Consider the following 17,004-nt stretch of genomic DNA (forward strand, 5'->3'; position numbering starts at 1 on the left):
ACAGAGACCCCCTTCAAGGGGTGGGCAATGCCATGGAGACAACCCCAAGGGCTTGGGACCCCCCCCCAGAGACCCCTCCCAAGGGCTTGGGGACCCTGCTGAACCGCCCCCCCCATGGCCTGGTGGCCCCACAGAGACCCCCCTCAAGGGGCGGGCGATGCCATGGACACCCCCAGGGGTTTGGGGACCCCACTGCCCCCCAAGGTCCCTCCCCATAGACACCGTCCCCCACGGGCTTGAGGACCCCACGGAGACCCCCCCAAGGCTTTGGGGACCCTGCTGCACTCTAGAGACCCCCCCCACCAAAGGCTTGGTGTCCCCTCCAAAGCCTTGGCGACCCCTCGCACTGCCCCCCCCCCCCCAAGGCCTTGGGGACCCAACAGACCCCCCGAAACCACCTGGGGACCCCCCAAACCTCCCCCCGCCCCCGCCCCCGGGGACGCCCTGAGGGCCGCCACAGCCCCGCCCTGCCCCATTGGACACGCCCCATTGGCTACGCCCCCCCTTGGCTACGCCCCCATTGGCTACGCCCCCCTTGGTCACGCCCCCGGCTCTGACTCCGCCCCTCGGCCTGGCCCCGCCTCCCTCCGCTTCCCGCGCCGTTTGTCCGCCCGCGGCCGCCGTAGCGCGGGATTCAAACGGCGGCGGCGGCAGGTAACGGCCGCGGTGCGGGTCCGGCGGGCGGGTTCCCGCCTCCCTCACCCAGGTCGGGGGCTTCCACCTCCCCTCCCTCACCCAGGTGGGCTCCGGCAGCCCCGGCTCCTCCTTCTGCCCTCAGACCCCCGGCCTGGGCCTCCACATTCCGCCTCCCCGAGGTGGGACCCGGCAGGCCTCGGCCTTCCCCCCGGCCCGAGACCTCCTCTCACCCCCAGAGGTGGGACCCCCGCAGTCATCCTCTGCCCCCCAACATGGGTTTCGCGCTCCTCGCCCCCGGAGGTGGGGCCCCCGGGTCATCTTCTGTCCCCACTTCCAACCTGGGACGTTCCCTCTCGCCCCCGGAGGTGGGGCCCCCACAGTCCCCTCTTGCCTCCCCCCCCACGCCGAGACCCCTCCTCACCCCCAGAGATGGCACCCAGAGTCCTCTCCTGCCCCCCCGGGACACCCCTTACCCGCCCAGAAGTGGGACCCAGGAGGCCTCTCCTATCTCCCCCCGCCCCCGACCTGGAACACCCCCAGATGGGACCTGGGAGTCCTCTCCTGTCTCCCCCCAACCTGGGACCCCCCCCTCACCCCCAGAGGTGGGACTCCAGAGTCCTCTCCTGCCCCCACCTTCCCACCTTGGGCCACCCCCTACACCCCAGCGGTGGGACCCAGGAGGCCTCTCCTGCCCCCCCATCCCGACCTGGGACCCCCCTCACCCTCATAGATGACACCCAGCAGTCTTCTCCTGCCCACCCCTTCCCCCTCCCTGGAACACCCCCCACCCCCAGAGATGGGACCTGTGAGTCTTCCTCTGCCTCCCCCCAACCTGGGACCCCCCCTCACCCCTATAGATTGCACCCAGAGCCCTCTCCTGCACCCAGACCCCCACCCTGAGACCCCTCCTCACCCCCAGAGGTGGCACCCAGAGTCCACTGCTGCCCCCCAGCCTGGGACCGCCCTCCCCTCACTCCCAGAGATGGCACCCAGAGTCCAATCCTGCCCCCCAGCCTGCGACACCCCCCCTCACCCCCAGAGGTGGGACCCCAGAGTCTTCTCCTGCCCCCTGTTCCCAACCTGGGACACCCCCTGTGTGCCCAGAGGTGGGACCCCTAAGGCCTCTCTGCCCGCAACCCACCCCCCCAACAACATGAGACCCCCCTCACCCCAAGAAGTGGGACCCCAGAGTCCTCTCCTGCTCCCCCCACAACCTGGGACCCCCCCCCCCTCACCCCCAGAAATGACACCCAGAGTCCTCTCCTGCTCTCCCCATCCCCCTCCAACCTGGGACCCCCCCCTCACCCCCAGAGGTGGCACCCAGCAGTCTTCTCCTGCGCCCCCAACTGCAGATCGCCCCCATCACCCCAGAGGCGGGACCCTCAGGCCCCCCTTTGCCATGGTGCCAGCTGTGCTGAGGGCTGGGGGGGGAGCCCTGTCCCAGTGGGAGCAGCCTGGGGACGCTTCCCCCTGCCAGCAGCTCCCTCCCTTGGTGCCACATCGCTTCCCAGTTCCCCTGGGACGTTGGTCCCAGGCTCAGAGACATCCCTGGAGCCGTTACAGGGTTTGTTCCCCCCTCTGCCAGCCAGCCGTGGGGTGATCAGCCCCGCGGGGGACACAGCGGTGACAAACTGTGGGGTGACATTGGCGAAGGAGGGTGCCCGTAGAGCTGAGAACTCCCGACGGGTGTCATTCACGTAATTTATGTCCTTTAATGTATTTTCATGCTATCTGTAGTGCCCCTGCATGTGTTAGGACTGGAGCCCTGCACGGCTCCTGCTCCCAGGTCCTCTGGAGCGGTTACCCCCAGCGGTTTTGGGGGTGGAGGTGTAATAAAGTCTAAAATGTAATAATATAATAATAAAGTCTCTCCTCTGCTGTAGGGGTTTGCAGCGATGGAAGCCTTCAAGTCTCAGAACAACCTGGTGCGCAGGGAGAAACCTGGTGAGTGGAGTTCAGGCGTCAGCCCTAAATATTTCCAGAGGGAAAGCGAAGGCTTTGCCGTGGTCCCTGTGCTTTGCTGCGGGGGTGGGGGGGGGCGATGGGCGTTAAAGCCGCCTGTCAGGGTGGGCGTCATGGTTTCACCCTCGTAGGGAGCTCAGCATCCCGGCAGGATGGGGGCGAGAATCGCAAGGGTAAAAGTGAGAAAACTCCTGCGTCCAGATGAAACCAGTTGAACAGGTAAAGAAGAGCTGCCCGCACGAGCCAAGCAAATCCAGGAATTCGTTCGCTGCTTCCCATCGGCAGGTGTCGTCTTTGCCACATGCAAATTCGTGAAGCCGTCCGTATGTTTTTTAGGAGGTTGGGCCAGGTGACCTTTAAAGGTCCCTTCCAACCTGAATTATTCTATTCTATGATTCTGTGCGTTTGGCCATCCCCGTCCCGCGTAGCGGTGAGTTGGGAAGACAAACACCGTCACACCAAACGTCCCCCCTTCCTCCTCCTCCTCCTCCTCCCCAGTTTTATTGCTGAGCACGATGTCCCTGGGGCCAGTTGTCCCATCCATGTCCCCTCCCAGCTCCTTGTGCCCCCCCAGCCCATCGCTGGGGAGAAGCAGAAAAGGCCTTGATGCTGCGCAAGTGCTGCTCAGCAAGAACTAAATCATCCCGGTGTTACCAACGCTGTTTTCATCACAAATCCAAACCCCAGCCCGCTATGAGGTGCTGTGGAGAAAATTAACTCCATCCCAGCCAAACCCAGTAGAGTTGCGTAGCCCGGAGAGCAGATACGACCAAAAAGCTGCACCTGAGATCAGGTTTGAACATAAAACTTCATAGCGAGCGGTCATAGAACCATAGAACTGTCCAGGTTGGAAGGGACCTTTCAGATCATCGAGTCCAACCATCAACCCAGCACTGCCAAGGCCACCACTACCCCATGGCCCTCAGCACCACGTCTGCCCGGCTTTTCAATCCCTCCAGGGATGGCGACTCCACCACTGCCCTGGGCAGCCTCTTCCAATGCTTCACAACCCTTTCCAGGAGGAAATTGTTCCCAATATCCATCCTAAACCTCCCCTGGCGCAACTTGAGGCCATTCCCTCTTGAAAAAAGAAACTGGAAATCAGGTGAGAAACCCAACGAGGGTGGTGGCGGCAGCTTGGTGGGGCTGGAGTTTGAATTTGGTATGATATTGGGGGGAAAAGGGGGTTTGGAAAGGAGCTTTTCTAAAACCTGAACTGGTTCTGCACGTGGTAGAGCCACAGATGCGATTTGTGGTTAGAGCATCAAAGCTCCTCGGGAGAAGCTGCTGCGTGGGCTCATTCCTGGGTTTCTCTTCTTTTTAGACGGGGGACCAGTTTCTGTCACTATCCCGGCCTCTCCCTTCATGCAGAAGCTCGGGTACGGCACTGGGGTCAACGTCTACTTGATGAAAAGGTGCGTGTGGGGCTCAGGAACGGGACTCGGCATTCTTTTTTCCCCTGGAATAACATAAGGGATGGACAATGTTTGAGCTTTGCGCAAGACAGCGCTGCGGTCACCGACCTTCAGGTGCTGCCTGCGCCCCTCCGAGTGGGCAGGGAGTGGAGGAAAGGGGGGGAATTTCCATTTCCAGCTCTCCCGTCTGCGCTGGAGGGATGGGGTGCTGGGAGGGAGCCCGTGGTTTTGGGATCACCCGTCAGCGTTATGGAAATCCCGCGTGGCAGCCACCATGACAGGGGCGACTCCAGGTTCTCGCACAAGCCGAAAGACAGATTCCTTTATGGAAACGCTTTTCATTAATAATGCTACAGCTGAGCCGGAACCCCCTCGGTTATTTTCCTGTGCTTTTTAAAGCCTCGCAATCTGTGATATAAGCTGCCCGTGCCCCTGTTCGCACAAGTGTGTGTCTTTTATGTCTCCTCTTCGATGGCTGGAGTTTGGGTGCGGGCGCCTTTCCCTTCTTCCACAGTTTCACGAGCTTCTTGTCCCACCTGCACCTGGATCTCATCCATCTTCTGCTGACTCCAGGTAGAATGAGCCCTTTCTCCATCTCCAAGATTTATAGTTCCCTTTCCTTTGATCCTAACGGTGACTCTCATTCGTATTGCTGAAGCATACAGTCTTCATTAGTATTACTTACACAATTTATTTCTGTTAGTTAAGTTACAATACATCAAAGTCACGCAAAACCGCCAGCCATTCTTCTGGGGCTGAGGAGGAGCTCGGCCGAAGTTCGGGGTGTTGCGAGGTTACGGCTTCCTACTATTGCCAACCAAAGCACGTGACCTTGAATAACGAGATTTAACGTGATCTAATGAGATGTATTTGAGGTGCCAGAAGTCCCCGCTGTGTTTTATTCAGCGTACCTGCTTATTTCTCTCAACGTACGGGCTCCACTTCCTCTGCCTTTAGCTTCTCTCCAGGCTGCCTCAGCTCCTCCAGCCCCGGAGTCAGGGGCCGTAGTATCCTACTAAAGATCCTTGCTTTTTTTAATGCGTTACCAATCGAGGTGTTTCTACAATAGCCTGGCCCCGTTCTGGGTCTCTTAACTTTGTCCTTCTGTTAATATTAATTTTAAATGTTTTACTTTCTGCTGGCACAGCTGAAGCTTAGAGAGAGACACACGGTGACCTTTTCCTGCTCAAGCAGCACGTGGACAAACCGCGTCTTTCCAGCAATCTCTGCGTGTCGTGCTGGCATGTAACAAACCACCTACACCCTGTACAAGTATAAACCCTCCAGGTAATCTCCTACCTTTCGAATATTCTCTTTGCCACCCTGGCATTTGATCCTTCAAATAGTTGCAGGTTTGGTCCACAGACACATTTGCCGCCAATGCGTTGTTAAAATTCTGGAGAGCCGTTCCCCGGCATGTCAGCGAAGCCTGTTCCCACCTTCCCCGGCAGCTGCGGGGTGTTCCTCCGGCCTCTGCATTCCTGCACTTGAGTGCGATTCACTCCTCTCTCCTCCCAAACTCTGATCACACTTAACGCATTTCTAACCGCCATTCGGCAATTACCTCTTTAATTATTATAATCCCACTTAGGGCCGTCCTGGGGCCCGGCAGTCCGATTTCCCCCTGCCTGTAGGGTTTATCCCACCTTTTTTTTTCCAATTATCTTTCTGTCTGGATGGAATAACTCTTCCAATAACAGCTTAACATCACCCAGGATAGATTATATCCCAAACAGATATTAAAAAAATAATGAGGCGCATCGACCCGCATCTTCCCTTTACCGGGGCATTTGGTTTCCCCACATAACCGAAGCCCCGGCGTTGCGGGGTGGTGGTGTATCCCGTACATACCAATCATCCCTTTCCTGAGGTTTTTCGTCTGCTAAAATCTTCTGTGTAGCAAATTTCTTTAATTCAAAGGATCCTTCGCCCCCAGCTCCTCTAAGTGCTGGCCAGTCTTCCCTACACAATGTATTGCTCGTTGGTTGGGTTGGTTTTTTTTTGCTAGATCTGCTGTGCCATCCATTTTCCTCCAATTTTCGAGTATCTTGGCCAAGGGCGTCCCCGTCTCCGGGCTGTTCCCCATTATCTGTATGGCAAATTTGTGCGCCTTACGCTGATCAGGCTGCACAGACCTATCCCAGCGCTGCCGAGGTGGGACTCGAACCCTCTCGGACTCGGAATATTTAGAATTTAGTAGCGGGATTTTACCCCTCGTGGATCGTGGCCTCCCGTTGTTAAAGGAGGAGCCGCTGCCTGAGCCTTCCCGCACCGTTCAGTGTCGCAAACACTCGCTCCCGGGCGCTTTCACCTTCTTCAGGCTCGACCCTCGGTTTCCCGCGTCAGATTTCATAAAATAATTCATTTAATTAGAAGGTCCAGCAGCAAGGCCAGCGCGGACGGGCGCCTCCAAAGTGAGGGACCCCGAACAAAGAAACCCCTGAGCAATTACACCCTTGGGATTTCTACACGCGCCGTCCAGGCGTCTTTTGGTCCAACGGTGACTTTTGGTCTGGGGTCTTCTAACATCTTATGGGATTCTTCTCCCGTGCCCAGGCAGGCTCTTGCCTGGTTCATCTGGTTTCAGCTGAGGGTTGGAGCCTCCGTATCTCCTGGTTTACATTCCTTGTGCACCTGCCCTTGTTGGCAGAACGTGGGGAAACCGAAGAGTTCCGGACTTGAAAGAAACGCTACCAAAACATCCGTGTGATATCCGGCACTTTCCCGTGCTAAAAGACTAAACACCACCATACCGGCTTGTAGGAAAATTATTACGAATACCTTTCCCACGGCCTAAAGGCTTCAGCAAATCCAGCTACTCCTGCTAAGTCGAGCTAAGCAAGCAGCACAAATCACACCAAATTATAATCCTAAATAATTTATTCTACTTAAAACTTACTTATTTATGCTAAACAATTAATCTCCCTCAACACCCATCTCCAAAGTTCCCAGGTGAACTCACCCCACACCGGCAATTGGACGTTTGGAGACGAGAGGGTCCGACGTCCAGCAGTGGTTGCCCAGAGTCCCATCTGGGTGGCCAAACTCCGTTATGGTGGCTGGCACATGGAATTTCCGTAACAATCAGCCTTTCCCTGGCCTGGAATTCAGGGATTTGGGCTCCATTCCTAGCTCTGCTGGGCAAGCTGCTTCCCTCCCCGAGCCTCCGCTCCTCCGCCTGAAATTGAGATATAAATATCAGTGATATAAATCTCCTTTGCTAAAACACTTGGAAATCCGATGGAGGAGCGCTGTGTAGGGGCGAAGCGTTGCCGTGCACCTCCGAGGTGTGCACGTGAGCAGGATTTAGTTTGTTTTAGCACCGTTCTTTATTACTTCTACAAAATAAAGGCAGGCGCTCTCTGGAATGGCTCCTCGGGGAGCCGTGCCAGCTGTACCCGGGCTGCTGGTTGCGAGACCGGTGTGGATTTTCCCCCTGCAGATCTCCCAGAGGTTTGTCTCGCTCCCCGTGGGCTGTGAAAAAAGTCAATTCCCAATGCAACAAGAGCCAGCAAAGCATCTATCAGCAGAGACTGACCGAAGAAGCCAAGATCTTGAAAAACCTCCAACATCCCAACATCGTGGGTAAGTTTCCGGCACAGCCCGTGTCACAAATTGCAGACGGAGCTGTTGGAGCCAGTTCTGGGGCCAGGTGATGTGACACGAGACTGCCGTGGGGTTCCTCTGTCCTCCCCGTCTGGCTCGGGGGGTCCGGAGTCCCGGGGTGCGATGGCTGGGAGGGCGCACAGTGTCCTTTCTCCGTCCTTGGGTGTCGGCGATGGGTTGCTGGGCTGCTGTGCTTTCGGTTGGGTCCACCGTGGACCTCGTTAAATTAAATTAGTCTTGTCCTGTGTGATGGGGACTTGGGAGTGCTCCTGGGCTGCCAGGGCAGCATGGCTGGTGGGGGAATCATAGAATTGTTTGGGCTGGAAGGGACCTTTCAGATCACCGAGTCCAACCATCAACCCAACCCTGCCAAGGCCACCACTACCCCATGGCCCTCAGCACCACGTCTGCCCGGCTTTTCAACCCCTCCAGGGATGGCGACTCCACCACTGCCCTGGGCAGCCTCTTCCAATGCTTCACAACCCTTTCCAGGAGGAAATTGTTCCCAATATCCATCCTAAACCTCCCCTGGCGCAACTTGAGGCCGTTTCCTCTTGTGCCATGGCCTGTTCCTTGGGAGAAGAGCCTGACCCCCCCTGGCTACCCCCTCCTTTCAGGGAGCTGTAGAGAGCGAGAAGGTCTCCCCTCAGCCTCCTCTTCTCCAGGCTGAACACCCCCAGCTCCCTCAGCCGCTCCTCACCAGACTTGTGCTCCAGACCCCTCACCAGCTCCGTTGCCCCTCTCTGGACACACTCCAGCCCCTCAAGGTCTTTCTTGGCGTGAGGGGCCCCAAACTGGACACAGCCCTCGAGGTGGGGCCTCCCCAGTGCCCAGTCCAGGGGGACGGTCACTGCCCCACTCCCGCTGGCCACACTAGTGCTGACACAGGCCAGGATGTGCTGGTGGCATGTGCAGGAGCCCGCAGACCACAGGACCCTGCGTTGCCGCCGTGCCGCAGGGGTGGATGCCTGAGGCTCTTCCTCCGACCCCGTGCAAGATCAAGGCAATGGGGTTTGCCCACAAATTTGGCTCGTGGCTGGAGCCCCTTGGCACTCGTTGCCTGTTGAGATGGAGGCGGTCACCGTGCCGTGATTATCTGGGTGAGTCACCCGGCAGAAAGGGTTCCGGTGAGCCCACCCTGGGGACACACCTTTGTGAGGGACAATCGAGGCTCTGTTATGTTCTTGGCTCTCAGTGATAGGAATATTTTGAGAAGCTGCTCAAGTCTGTGTTTAATTTCTGCTCTTATCTTGTCTAAAAATCTCTCCCGCCACTCCGAACAGCAGCTTTGTTTGACTTTGCTTTTATTTGTGCTTTAAACCGTCTCGGTGCAGTCGCTGGTATTAGAAATGCTGCCTGCAAAGAAGTTTGTTTGTATCCCTAAAAAGGCACGTCTTGCTCCTGGCAGGAGTTTAAGAGCAAAGAGAGTCTTGACCTTTCACACTGCAAACATTTCACGGCTTTTTTTTTGTAAAAGGTGCCGTAAATCATTTACGGGATAAGGTGTTTTGCTATGCCGTTATGCAAGGCTTGGCCATTTATGACTCCACCTGAAGAGTATTGTTTATAGCTAGGAATAAAACACGGAGGAAGAAAGATCAGATGACAGCTAAGACTAACTTTCTGCAATGGCCCTTGTGAGACGAGGGCTTGGCTTTGCCAGACATCCCCCTGCCCTTTGTCTCTCGTCTGCAGCTCCTTATCTTTGCAACGGGGGGATGGAGGGATGGAGAACAGCCCTGAGGAGAAGGACTTGGGGGTGTTGGTGGGTGAGAAGCTCCACAGGAGCCGTCACTGTGCGCTGGCAGCCCAGAACCCCCCCGCAGCCTGGGCTGCATCCCCAGCAGCGTGGACAGCAGGGCGAGGGGGGGATTCTGCCCCTCTGCTGCGCTCGGGGGAGACCCCCCTGCAGTGCTGCCTCCAGCGCTGGGGCCTCGGCACAGGAGAGACACGGAGCTGTTGGAGCGGGGCCAGAGGAGGCCCCGGAGATGCTGGGAGGGCTGGAGCCCCTCTGCTGGGAGGACAGGCTGAGAGAGCTGGGGGGGTTCAGCCTGGAGAAGAGAAGGCTCCGCGGAGACCTTCCAGCCCCTGCCAGTCCCTCAAGGGGCTCCAGGAAAGCTGGGGAGGGACTCTGGAGCAGGGAGGGGAGCCATGGGACGAGGGGGAAGGGTTTTACACTGGAAGAGGGGAGATTTGGATGAGATATTGGGAAGAAATTCTTTGGTGTGAGGGGGGTGAGCCCCTGGCCCAGGTTGCCCAGAGAAGCTGTGGCTGCCCCATCCCTGGAAACATCCCAGGCCAGGTTGGCTGGGGCTCGTAGCGACCTGGGCTAGTTGAGGATGTCCCCGCTCATGACCGGGGGTTGGACTAAATGACCTTTAAAGGTCCCTTCCAGCCCAAACCATTCTCTGATTGTATTCCATGGTTCTGTGTTGGCCCTGCAGGTCTGCTGCTGTTCTCCTCCCTCCTTTCTACTGGTTCTCTGTCCCTCAAAGTTTGTGATAAACCTCCCAGGGCCTCCCAGCCCTGGCACAGGGTCCAACCTGACCTGGGGAGTGACGGGGAGGGGTCTGTGGGCTCCCTGGGGGAGGCAGCTCCTTTAGCCCAACAACGTTTGTGGCTCGTGGCCCTTCTTGGGGCCGCACAGGTCTCCCTGGACATTCCTGTGGCTTCACCTCACCACGTAACGCTCAGAACCAGGTCCCCGGGGTGGGAATTTGTTTGGGGTTGGTTGGAGCCGCCGGGGAAGCTCCTGGGGAGCAGCCCCAAAAGCTCGGGCTCCGTCGGACCATAGAGCACGTGGAAATGCTGCTGCCTCCCTCGGCTTTCTAACACGCCCGTCTCTTGGAAGGTTACCGTGCGTTTACCGAGGCCAACGACGGAAGCATGTGTCTGGCCATGGAGTACGGCGGAGAAAAATCCCTCTGTTACTTACTCGAAGAAAGACGGGAAAAAAAGTTGGGCCCTTTCCCTGCTGCCACCATTTTCAAAGTTGCCCTGAGCATGGCGCGGGGGCTGAAGGTATGTTTAACGTTAACCGTAGCCGTTCCGTGCAGAATCGCATCCACTGGTGACACTGGAAAAATAAACGAACGTGGTGTGTGAGAGGGCCAGGCGCGACGGAGAGCGGACACTGTGACGCCCCGTATCCAGCCTCAGGGGGTTTTTTACCGGGATGCTGTACAGATTAGGGTGAAAATATCCCTAAAGCTCGAGATTGAAGTAATACAGAAAGAGACGCAATAGGGGTTTTGTCACGGTGGTTCTGCTGCCCTCCCCTGGGGCTACCTGCTGTTCCTGCTTGCTAGCCAGCCAGGCTGGCTGCTGGCCCCTGCAGGGAGCTGGCCTTGGCAGTAAGAGTGGTCAGCTGGGGCCGGTGGTGCCACTCGCATGCCTCCTCTCGCCACGCTGAGGTTGAATTTAGGGAAAAAGGGGGAAAACGGAGACTCTGAATCACGGCACTGCTTCTGAGCCTCAGCACGGCTGTGCCGGCCTCGGGGTAAAGCACAGGCTGCCCCGGCTGAGAGGTGGCTCCAGGGACAATGCCGTGACCGTGCCCTTGGCCACCAGCTATTGCCTGCGCTTTCCAAGCGCTCTCAGGTGCTTCTCGCAGCCTTTCACTAAAAGCCTCCAAAACTTGGCTGGGCGGAACAACCCACGCTGTGTTTTGTAGGGCTTGAGGTAGGCGTAGACCCATCCTTGAGGTTTTCAGGCTGAAGCTGTTAAACATGAAGGGGTTGGGGTTTTGTTGTCCAGAGGGGATGGCTCCTCCTGCCTCTCCATCGCCGTGTCCGTGAGCGGGCGCTAACGGCTCCTCTCTGCCTCTCAGTATCTTCACAACGATAAGAAGCTGCTCCACGGAGATATCAAGTCTTCCAACGTGGTCGTTAAAGGCGACTTTGAAACCGTCAAGATCTGTGACGTGGGAATGTCCCTGCCCCTGGATGAGAACATGACCGGTAAGTTGGGTGGCCGGGAAGGGGACCTGGGTGCTGGGTGGCTGCTGGAGTTTGTCACGCTCACCCTCCCGCCTCCTAGCAGGGAAGGGCTGGCGAGGGGTTTGCACCGTGCGTGGGTAAAGGGGATCTCCAGAAGGTCCAGGGTAAATTTTCCAGATCTGTGATGTCTGTCTTATGCCCTTCCATGCCTGTACGTTCATGGAATGGTCTTGGTTGGAAGAGACCTTTCAGATCATCGAGTCCAACCGTTAACCCAGCACTGCCAAGGCCACCACTACCCCATGGCCCTCAGCACCACGTCTGCTCGGCTTTTCAATCCCTCCAGGGATGGCGACTCCACCACTGCCCTGGGCAGCCTCTTCCATGAGGAAATTGTTCCCAATATCCATCCTAAACCTCCCCTGGCACAACTTGAGGCCGTTTCCTCTTGTGCCATGGCCTGTTCCTTGGGAGAAGAGCCCAACCCCCCCTGGCTACCCCCTCCTTTCAGGGAGCTGTAGAGAGCCAGAAGGTCTCCCCTCAGCCCCCTCTTCTCCAGGCTGAACACCCCCAGCTCCCTCAGCCGCTCCTCACCAGACTTGTGCTCCAGACCCCTCACCAGCTCCGTTGCCCTTCTCTGGACACGCTCCAGCCCCTCAAGGTCTTTCTTGGCGTGAGGGGCCCAAAACTGGACACAGCCCTCGAGGAGGGGCCTCCCCAGTGCCCAGTCCAGGGGGACGGTCACTGCCCCACTCCTGCTGGCCACACTAGTGCTGACACAGGCCAGGATGCTGGTGGCCTCCTCGGCCACCTGGGCACACTGCTGGCTCATACTCAGCCGTTGTCGACCAACACCCCCAGGTCCTTTTCCGCCGGGCAGCTCTCCAGCCACTCTGCCCCAGCCTGGAGCGTCCCTGGGGTTGGTGTGACCCAAGAGCAGGACCTGGCCCTTCATTCCAGGGGCAGGAACGCTGTTGTATGAGGGGTGCTGGATCCAGCCCCACCAGACCCTGGGGAAGAGATTCTCTTGCCAGAGCGTTAAGTAAATGAATCTTTCTCGTAGGGGTAGAAGGAAGCGCGAGCCAAAGGCAGGCGTTATAAAGACTTCATGTAAACGAGAAGCAGATGGCTAATGGCGTCGTGGCTTGGCTGTGAACAGCGGGAATGCGTTTGGGTTAATTACAAGAATGCTTTTCTCTGCCCCTTTACACAGCGCTTGGGCCTGCGACAGCCTCGTAATTTATAAAGCCGCTCTATTACATTTTTATTAGTAGCTGCTCCCTTTTATAAGGAGCGAGAGAGGTGGAGGCAGCGCCCCGGTGTAATCTCCCGGAGAGGAGCATGGTTGAAGTACCCCTTTCTGGGCTGGTTTAACAGGAAAAAGTCCTCTCCCCCCCCAGCCCTGACGTTGGGGTCTTGCGGAGACAACGGGCACCCACCGATCACGAAGGTGCTGGGTCCCCGGCGGGTGGCAGCCAAGGATTAAAGCGCAACAGCCCGTGAAGTGCTGAGGGATTTGGGCATTCGCTTCCCCTTCCAGGCTTTGGAGATCAGCCCGGTGAGAGAAATGTGTTTCTCGAGCATCTGAGATTGGCTGACAGCTCGGGAATTTGCTACGGACAGAGGGGGAAAATGCGGCATCCCCCTCTTGGGAAGAGGGATAGAGGGGAAGGAGGCAGAGCTGGCGTGTCCTTCGTCAGGCTGAGAGCTGATGGCTTCGGCTCTCCCAAGGGTCGTCAAGATCAAGGAGGCATTAAACTGAACAAAGCAGTGAGAACTTGAAGAAACCAGGATTGTGGGGCTGGGAGGAACCGGGCGGTGGAGGCTGAGGGAGCCCCAGGAGCACCGGGGTGGCGTTGGCTTTGTCCCCTGGGATCGCGCAGGGAAAGTGAAGGTGCCCTGTCACCCCGGTCCTGCCTCCTTGAGGGGAGAACCAAGCTGGGGAAGGGTAAAATGCACGTAATTTCTCACCTCTTCATGGCAGGGCGCCTTACAGCAGGGTTGAGCTACAGACGGTGTCTTGCCATGTCTGCAAGGCCCCGCAGCCAGCCAAGCCGCGTTCTTCCCTTCCAGTGAGCGACCCGGAGCTGTGCTACGTGGGCACCGAGCCCTGGAAGCCCAAGGAGGCTCTGCAGGATGACGGCGTGATCACCGACAAGGCTGACATCTTCGCTTTTGGGCTGACTCTCTGGGAAATGATGACCCTCTCCGTGCCCCACCTCAACCTGGACGATGACCTCGACGACGAAGGTTTGTCTCTGCACCTTGCTTCTGAGCAACTTCTCCTAGAAATGCTTTCCTCTCTTAGGAGGGTTGATTTTTGCAGCGTGTTAGTAACCCCAAAAGGCTGGGTTTCCCTTGGGTGCCATCCAAAGGGCTTGCAAATCCGTCTCTGATGCGTTTCCCAGCTCTGCTTCTGCACATAGGGAGCTCAGTGGGGAGTTTGCTGCAGCACCGAGGGGCTCAGCACCGCCCCGCGGCCGCTCTGCGCTTGTAGGTGATGTTCAGCGTTTGTGCAAGGGCTGCGTTCAGCTTCATTTAGCTTTTTAACTCCACAAGAGGAGTTGATAAATGGTGGTAACTAATCACTGCCATCCAGAGCTCTTTGCAAGTGCTCCAGCTGCTTGTCTAACGGCTGGAAAGAGCTGCTCCAAATTCTGCTGCTCGTCAGCGCGGTTCAGTGGGCTTGAAAGATGTCGCCAAGCCTGACTGTGCTCCCCCGAGAGCCCCACGGTGTGCTTGGCTGTGCCCCGGCTCCGTCCCCTGTCCTTTGCTGTCATGGCAGCGTAGGAGCAATCTGCCAGGCTGTAGCTGTGGGCCGGATGATGGGGAGATAGCGCAGAAATGGTGTGGCCAGAAAACCTTCAAATGACACCGTGCTTGAAATGGTGCACAAAAATATTTAAGGCAGCTGAGCCTTTTGGAAAACAGAAGCTGAAGCGAGTGTGCTGTGCCCCGGCCGAGGGTGCTTGGGGCTGGGCCCTCGCTGCCAAACACCCGCTCGGCTCTGAGAGGACAGGGGAAGCACTTTGAGATACTTTGGGCACCTCCTGTGCACCCAAGTGAGGATTTATCATAGAATCATTTAGGTTAGGAGGGACCTTTCAGATCATCGAGTCCAACCATCAACCCAACCCTGCCAAGGCCACCACTACCCCATGGCCCTCAGCACCACGTCTGCCCGGCTTTTCAACCCCTCCAGGGATGGCGACTCCACCACTGCCCTGGGCAGCCTCTTCCAATGCTTCACAACCCTTTCCAGGAGGAAATTGTTCCCAATATCCATCCTAAACCTCCCCTGGCACAACTTGAGGCCGCTTCCTCTTGTGCCATGGCCTGTTCCTTGGGAGAAGAGCCCGACCCCCCCTGGCTACCCCCTCCTTTCAGGGAGCTGTAGAGAGCCAGAAGGTCTCCCCTCAGCCCCCTCTTCTCCAGGCTGAACACCCCCAGCTCCCTCAGCCGCTCCTCACCAGACTTGTGCTCCAGACCCCTCACCAGCTCCGTTGCCCTTCTCTGGACACGCTCCAGCCCCTCAAGGTCTTTCTTGGTGTGAGGGGCCCAAACCTGGACACAGGCCTCGAGGTGGGGCCTCCCCAGTGCCCAGTCCAGGGGGACGGTCACTGCCCCACTCCTGCTGGCCACACTAGTGCCGACATAGGCCAGGATGCTGGTGGCCTCCTTGGCCACCCCCTCGTTTGGAGTTACACCAAGCAGACAAGCGGGGAGCAACAGGATGGGATGGGGCAGGGGCTGCTACAGTTGCCTGTGGGCAGATCCATGCCCTGGAGCAATATAAAGCTAAAAATTCTATGCGCTGTGCAAGGAAAACTCTTGCTCCAGCTTTCACGCTGGCACGGCCCTTCGGGCTGGCTTGTGTTTTTCTACCTCTGTCTCCAGGCAGCCAGGGGATGTTTCCTGACTCTCCTGCTCTCAGCGTCTCTTGGCTGCAGAGCTTTTTCCCAGCCAGCTCCGCAGGGGTGACTCAGAGTTATTCTGCTGGGAGAACAGGGTTAGATACAGCTTCAAAATAAGCGATTTAAGTCAAAGGAAAAATAATGGCGTAGCCCAGGCAGTAATTAGGACTAACAAAGGAATAGCAAAGCTGACATGTAGGTCACATACCACCACACCCCTGCTGAGAAGGACTTGGGGATACTGGTGGACAAAAAAAAAAAAAAAAAAAAAAGGGACATGACCCAACAATGTGCGCTGGCAGCCCAGAAACCCCCCGCAGCCTGGGCTGCATCCCCAGCAGCGTGGGCAGCAGGGCGAGGGGGGGATTCTGCCCCTCTGCTGCGCTTGGAGGAGACCCCCCTGCAGTGCTGCCTCCAGCGCTGGGGCCTCGGCACAGGAGAGACACGGAGCTGTTGGAGCGGGGCCAGAGGAGGCCCCGGAGATGCTGGGAGGGCTGGAGCCCCTCTGCTGGGAGGACAGGCTGAGAGAGCTGGGGGGGTTCAGCCTGGAGAAGAGAAGGCTCCGCGGAGACCTTCCAGCCCCTGCCAGTCCCTCAAGGGGCTCCAGGAAAGCTGGGGAGGGACTCTGGAGCAGGGAGGGGAGCCATGGGACGAGGGGGAAGGGTTTTACACTGGAAGAGGGGAGATTGGGATGAGCTATTGGGAAGAAATCCTTTGGTGTGAGGGTGGTGAGCCCCTGGCCCAGGTTGCCCAGAGAAGCTGTGGCTGCCCCATCCCTGGAGGGGTTCAAGGCCAGGTTGGCCGGGGCTTGGAGCAACCTGGGCTGGTGGGAGGTGTCCCTGCCCAGGGCAGGGGGTGGCACTGGGTGGCCTTTAAGGTCCCTTCCCACCCAAACCATTCCATGGTTCTATAATCTGCCGGGGTGCAAAGCCCTATGCCATGACCCTTCCCCCCACCTTCCTGTCCAGATGAGTCTTTCAATGAAGACTGCTTTGACGAAGAAGCTTATTACGCAGCCCTGGGAACCCGCCCGGCTCTCAACATGGAGGAACTGGACTCATCCTACCAACACATGATCGACCTCTTCTCCATCTGCACCAGCGAGGACCCCAAAAAGCGTCCCTCGGCCGCGTGCATCGTGGAAGCCTTGGAGGCAAGTTTGGCCCAGGAATAAAAGCATCCGAGCTCCTGCACTCGCCCCGCGGAGCTCGGGGACAGCAAAGCTGTCCCCGAGCTCCGCGGGGCGAGTGCAGGAGCTCAGGGATTTAACTTTGAAGCTTTTATCCTTATCCTGTGTAGTTAAAACCACAGCCTGAACTCATTATGCACTAACCCCTGGTTGAAGGGGATTGCTCTAAGTTGCTTCTCGAGCAATCCCCTCCCACCTCCACCTAGGGCGTAAAATAAGCTACACGCTCTGTGCAAGAGTTGTGTTTTTAGTTGTCACGTTACAGCTGCTTTCAAAGCCTTCCCTCTCTCTCTTTCTCTCTCTGGGTTGAATTAACAAGTTTGGGGACCGAGATGTTAAAAATA

At 57.5% G+C, this 17,004-nt stretch overlaps 1 protein-coding gene across 2 annotated transcripts; it reads left to right on the plus strand.

Annotated features, from left to right (window-relative positions):
- The first annotated feature begins 595 nt into the window (after positions 1-595).
- On the plus strand, positions 596-16,650 carry PBK (PDZ binding kinase). Of its 2 annotated transcripts, none has more exons than XM_054197383.1 (8): positions 596-654; positions 2,520-2,580; positions 3,923-4,013; positions 7,456-7,598; positions 10,471-10,640; positions 11,449-11,578; positions 13,631-13,807; positions 16,440-16,650. In XM_054197383.1, exons 2-8 carry the CDS (start codon positions 2,532-2,534, stop codon positions 16,643-16,645), a joined length of 966 nt encoding a protein of 321 aa, XP_054053358.1. In that variant the 5' UTR covers positions 596-654; positions 2,520-2,531; the 3' UTR covers positions 16,646-16,650. The 2 variants fall into 2 exon arrangements, with proteins under 2 accessions (XP_054053358.1, XP_054053359.1); XM_054197384.1 differs by having other exon boundaries at positions 653-739.
- The last annotated feature ends 354 nt before the right edge of the window (positions 16,651-17,004 follow it).

This window comes from Rissa tridactyla, chromosome 3, assembly GCF_028500815.1.
Source record: "Rissa tridactyla isolate bRisTri1 chromosome 3, bRisTri1.patW.cur.20221130, whole genome shotgun sequence".
In the NCBI taxonomy this organism is placed as follows: domain Eukaryota; kingdom Metazoa; phylum Chordata; class Aves; order Charadriiformes; family Laridae; genus Rissa; species Rissa tridactyla.

Bases quoted from the DNA above. Each gene is read 5' to 3' on its own strand.
- PBK (XM_054197383.1), top strand. From the start codon at position 2,532: ATGGAAGCCTTCAAGTCTCAGAACAACCTGGTGCGCAGGGAGAAACCT. The intron at 2,581-3,922 runs GTGAGTGGAGTT...TCTTCTTTTTAG, and splicing joins GGTGCGCAGGGAGAAACCTG to ACGGGGGACCAGTTTCTGTC. The intron at 13,808-16,439 runs GTTTGTCTCTGC...CTTCCTGTCCAG, and splicing joins CGATGACCTCGACGACGAAG to ATGAGTCTTTCAATGAAGAC.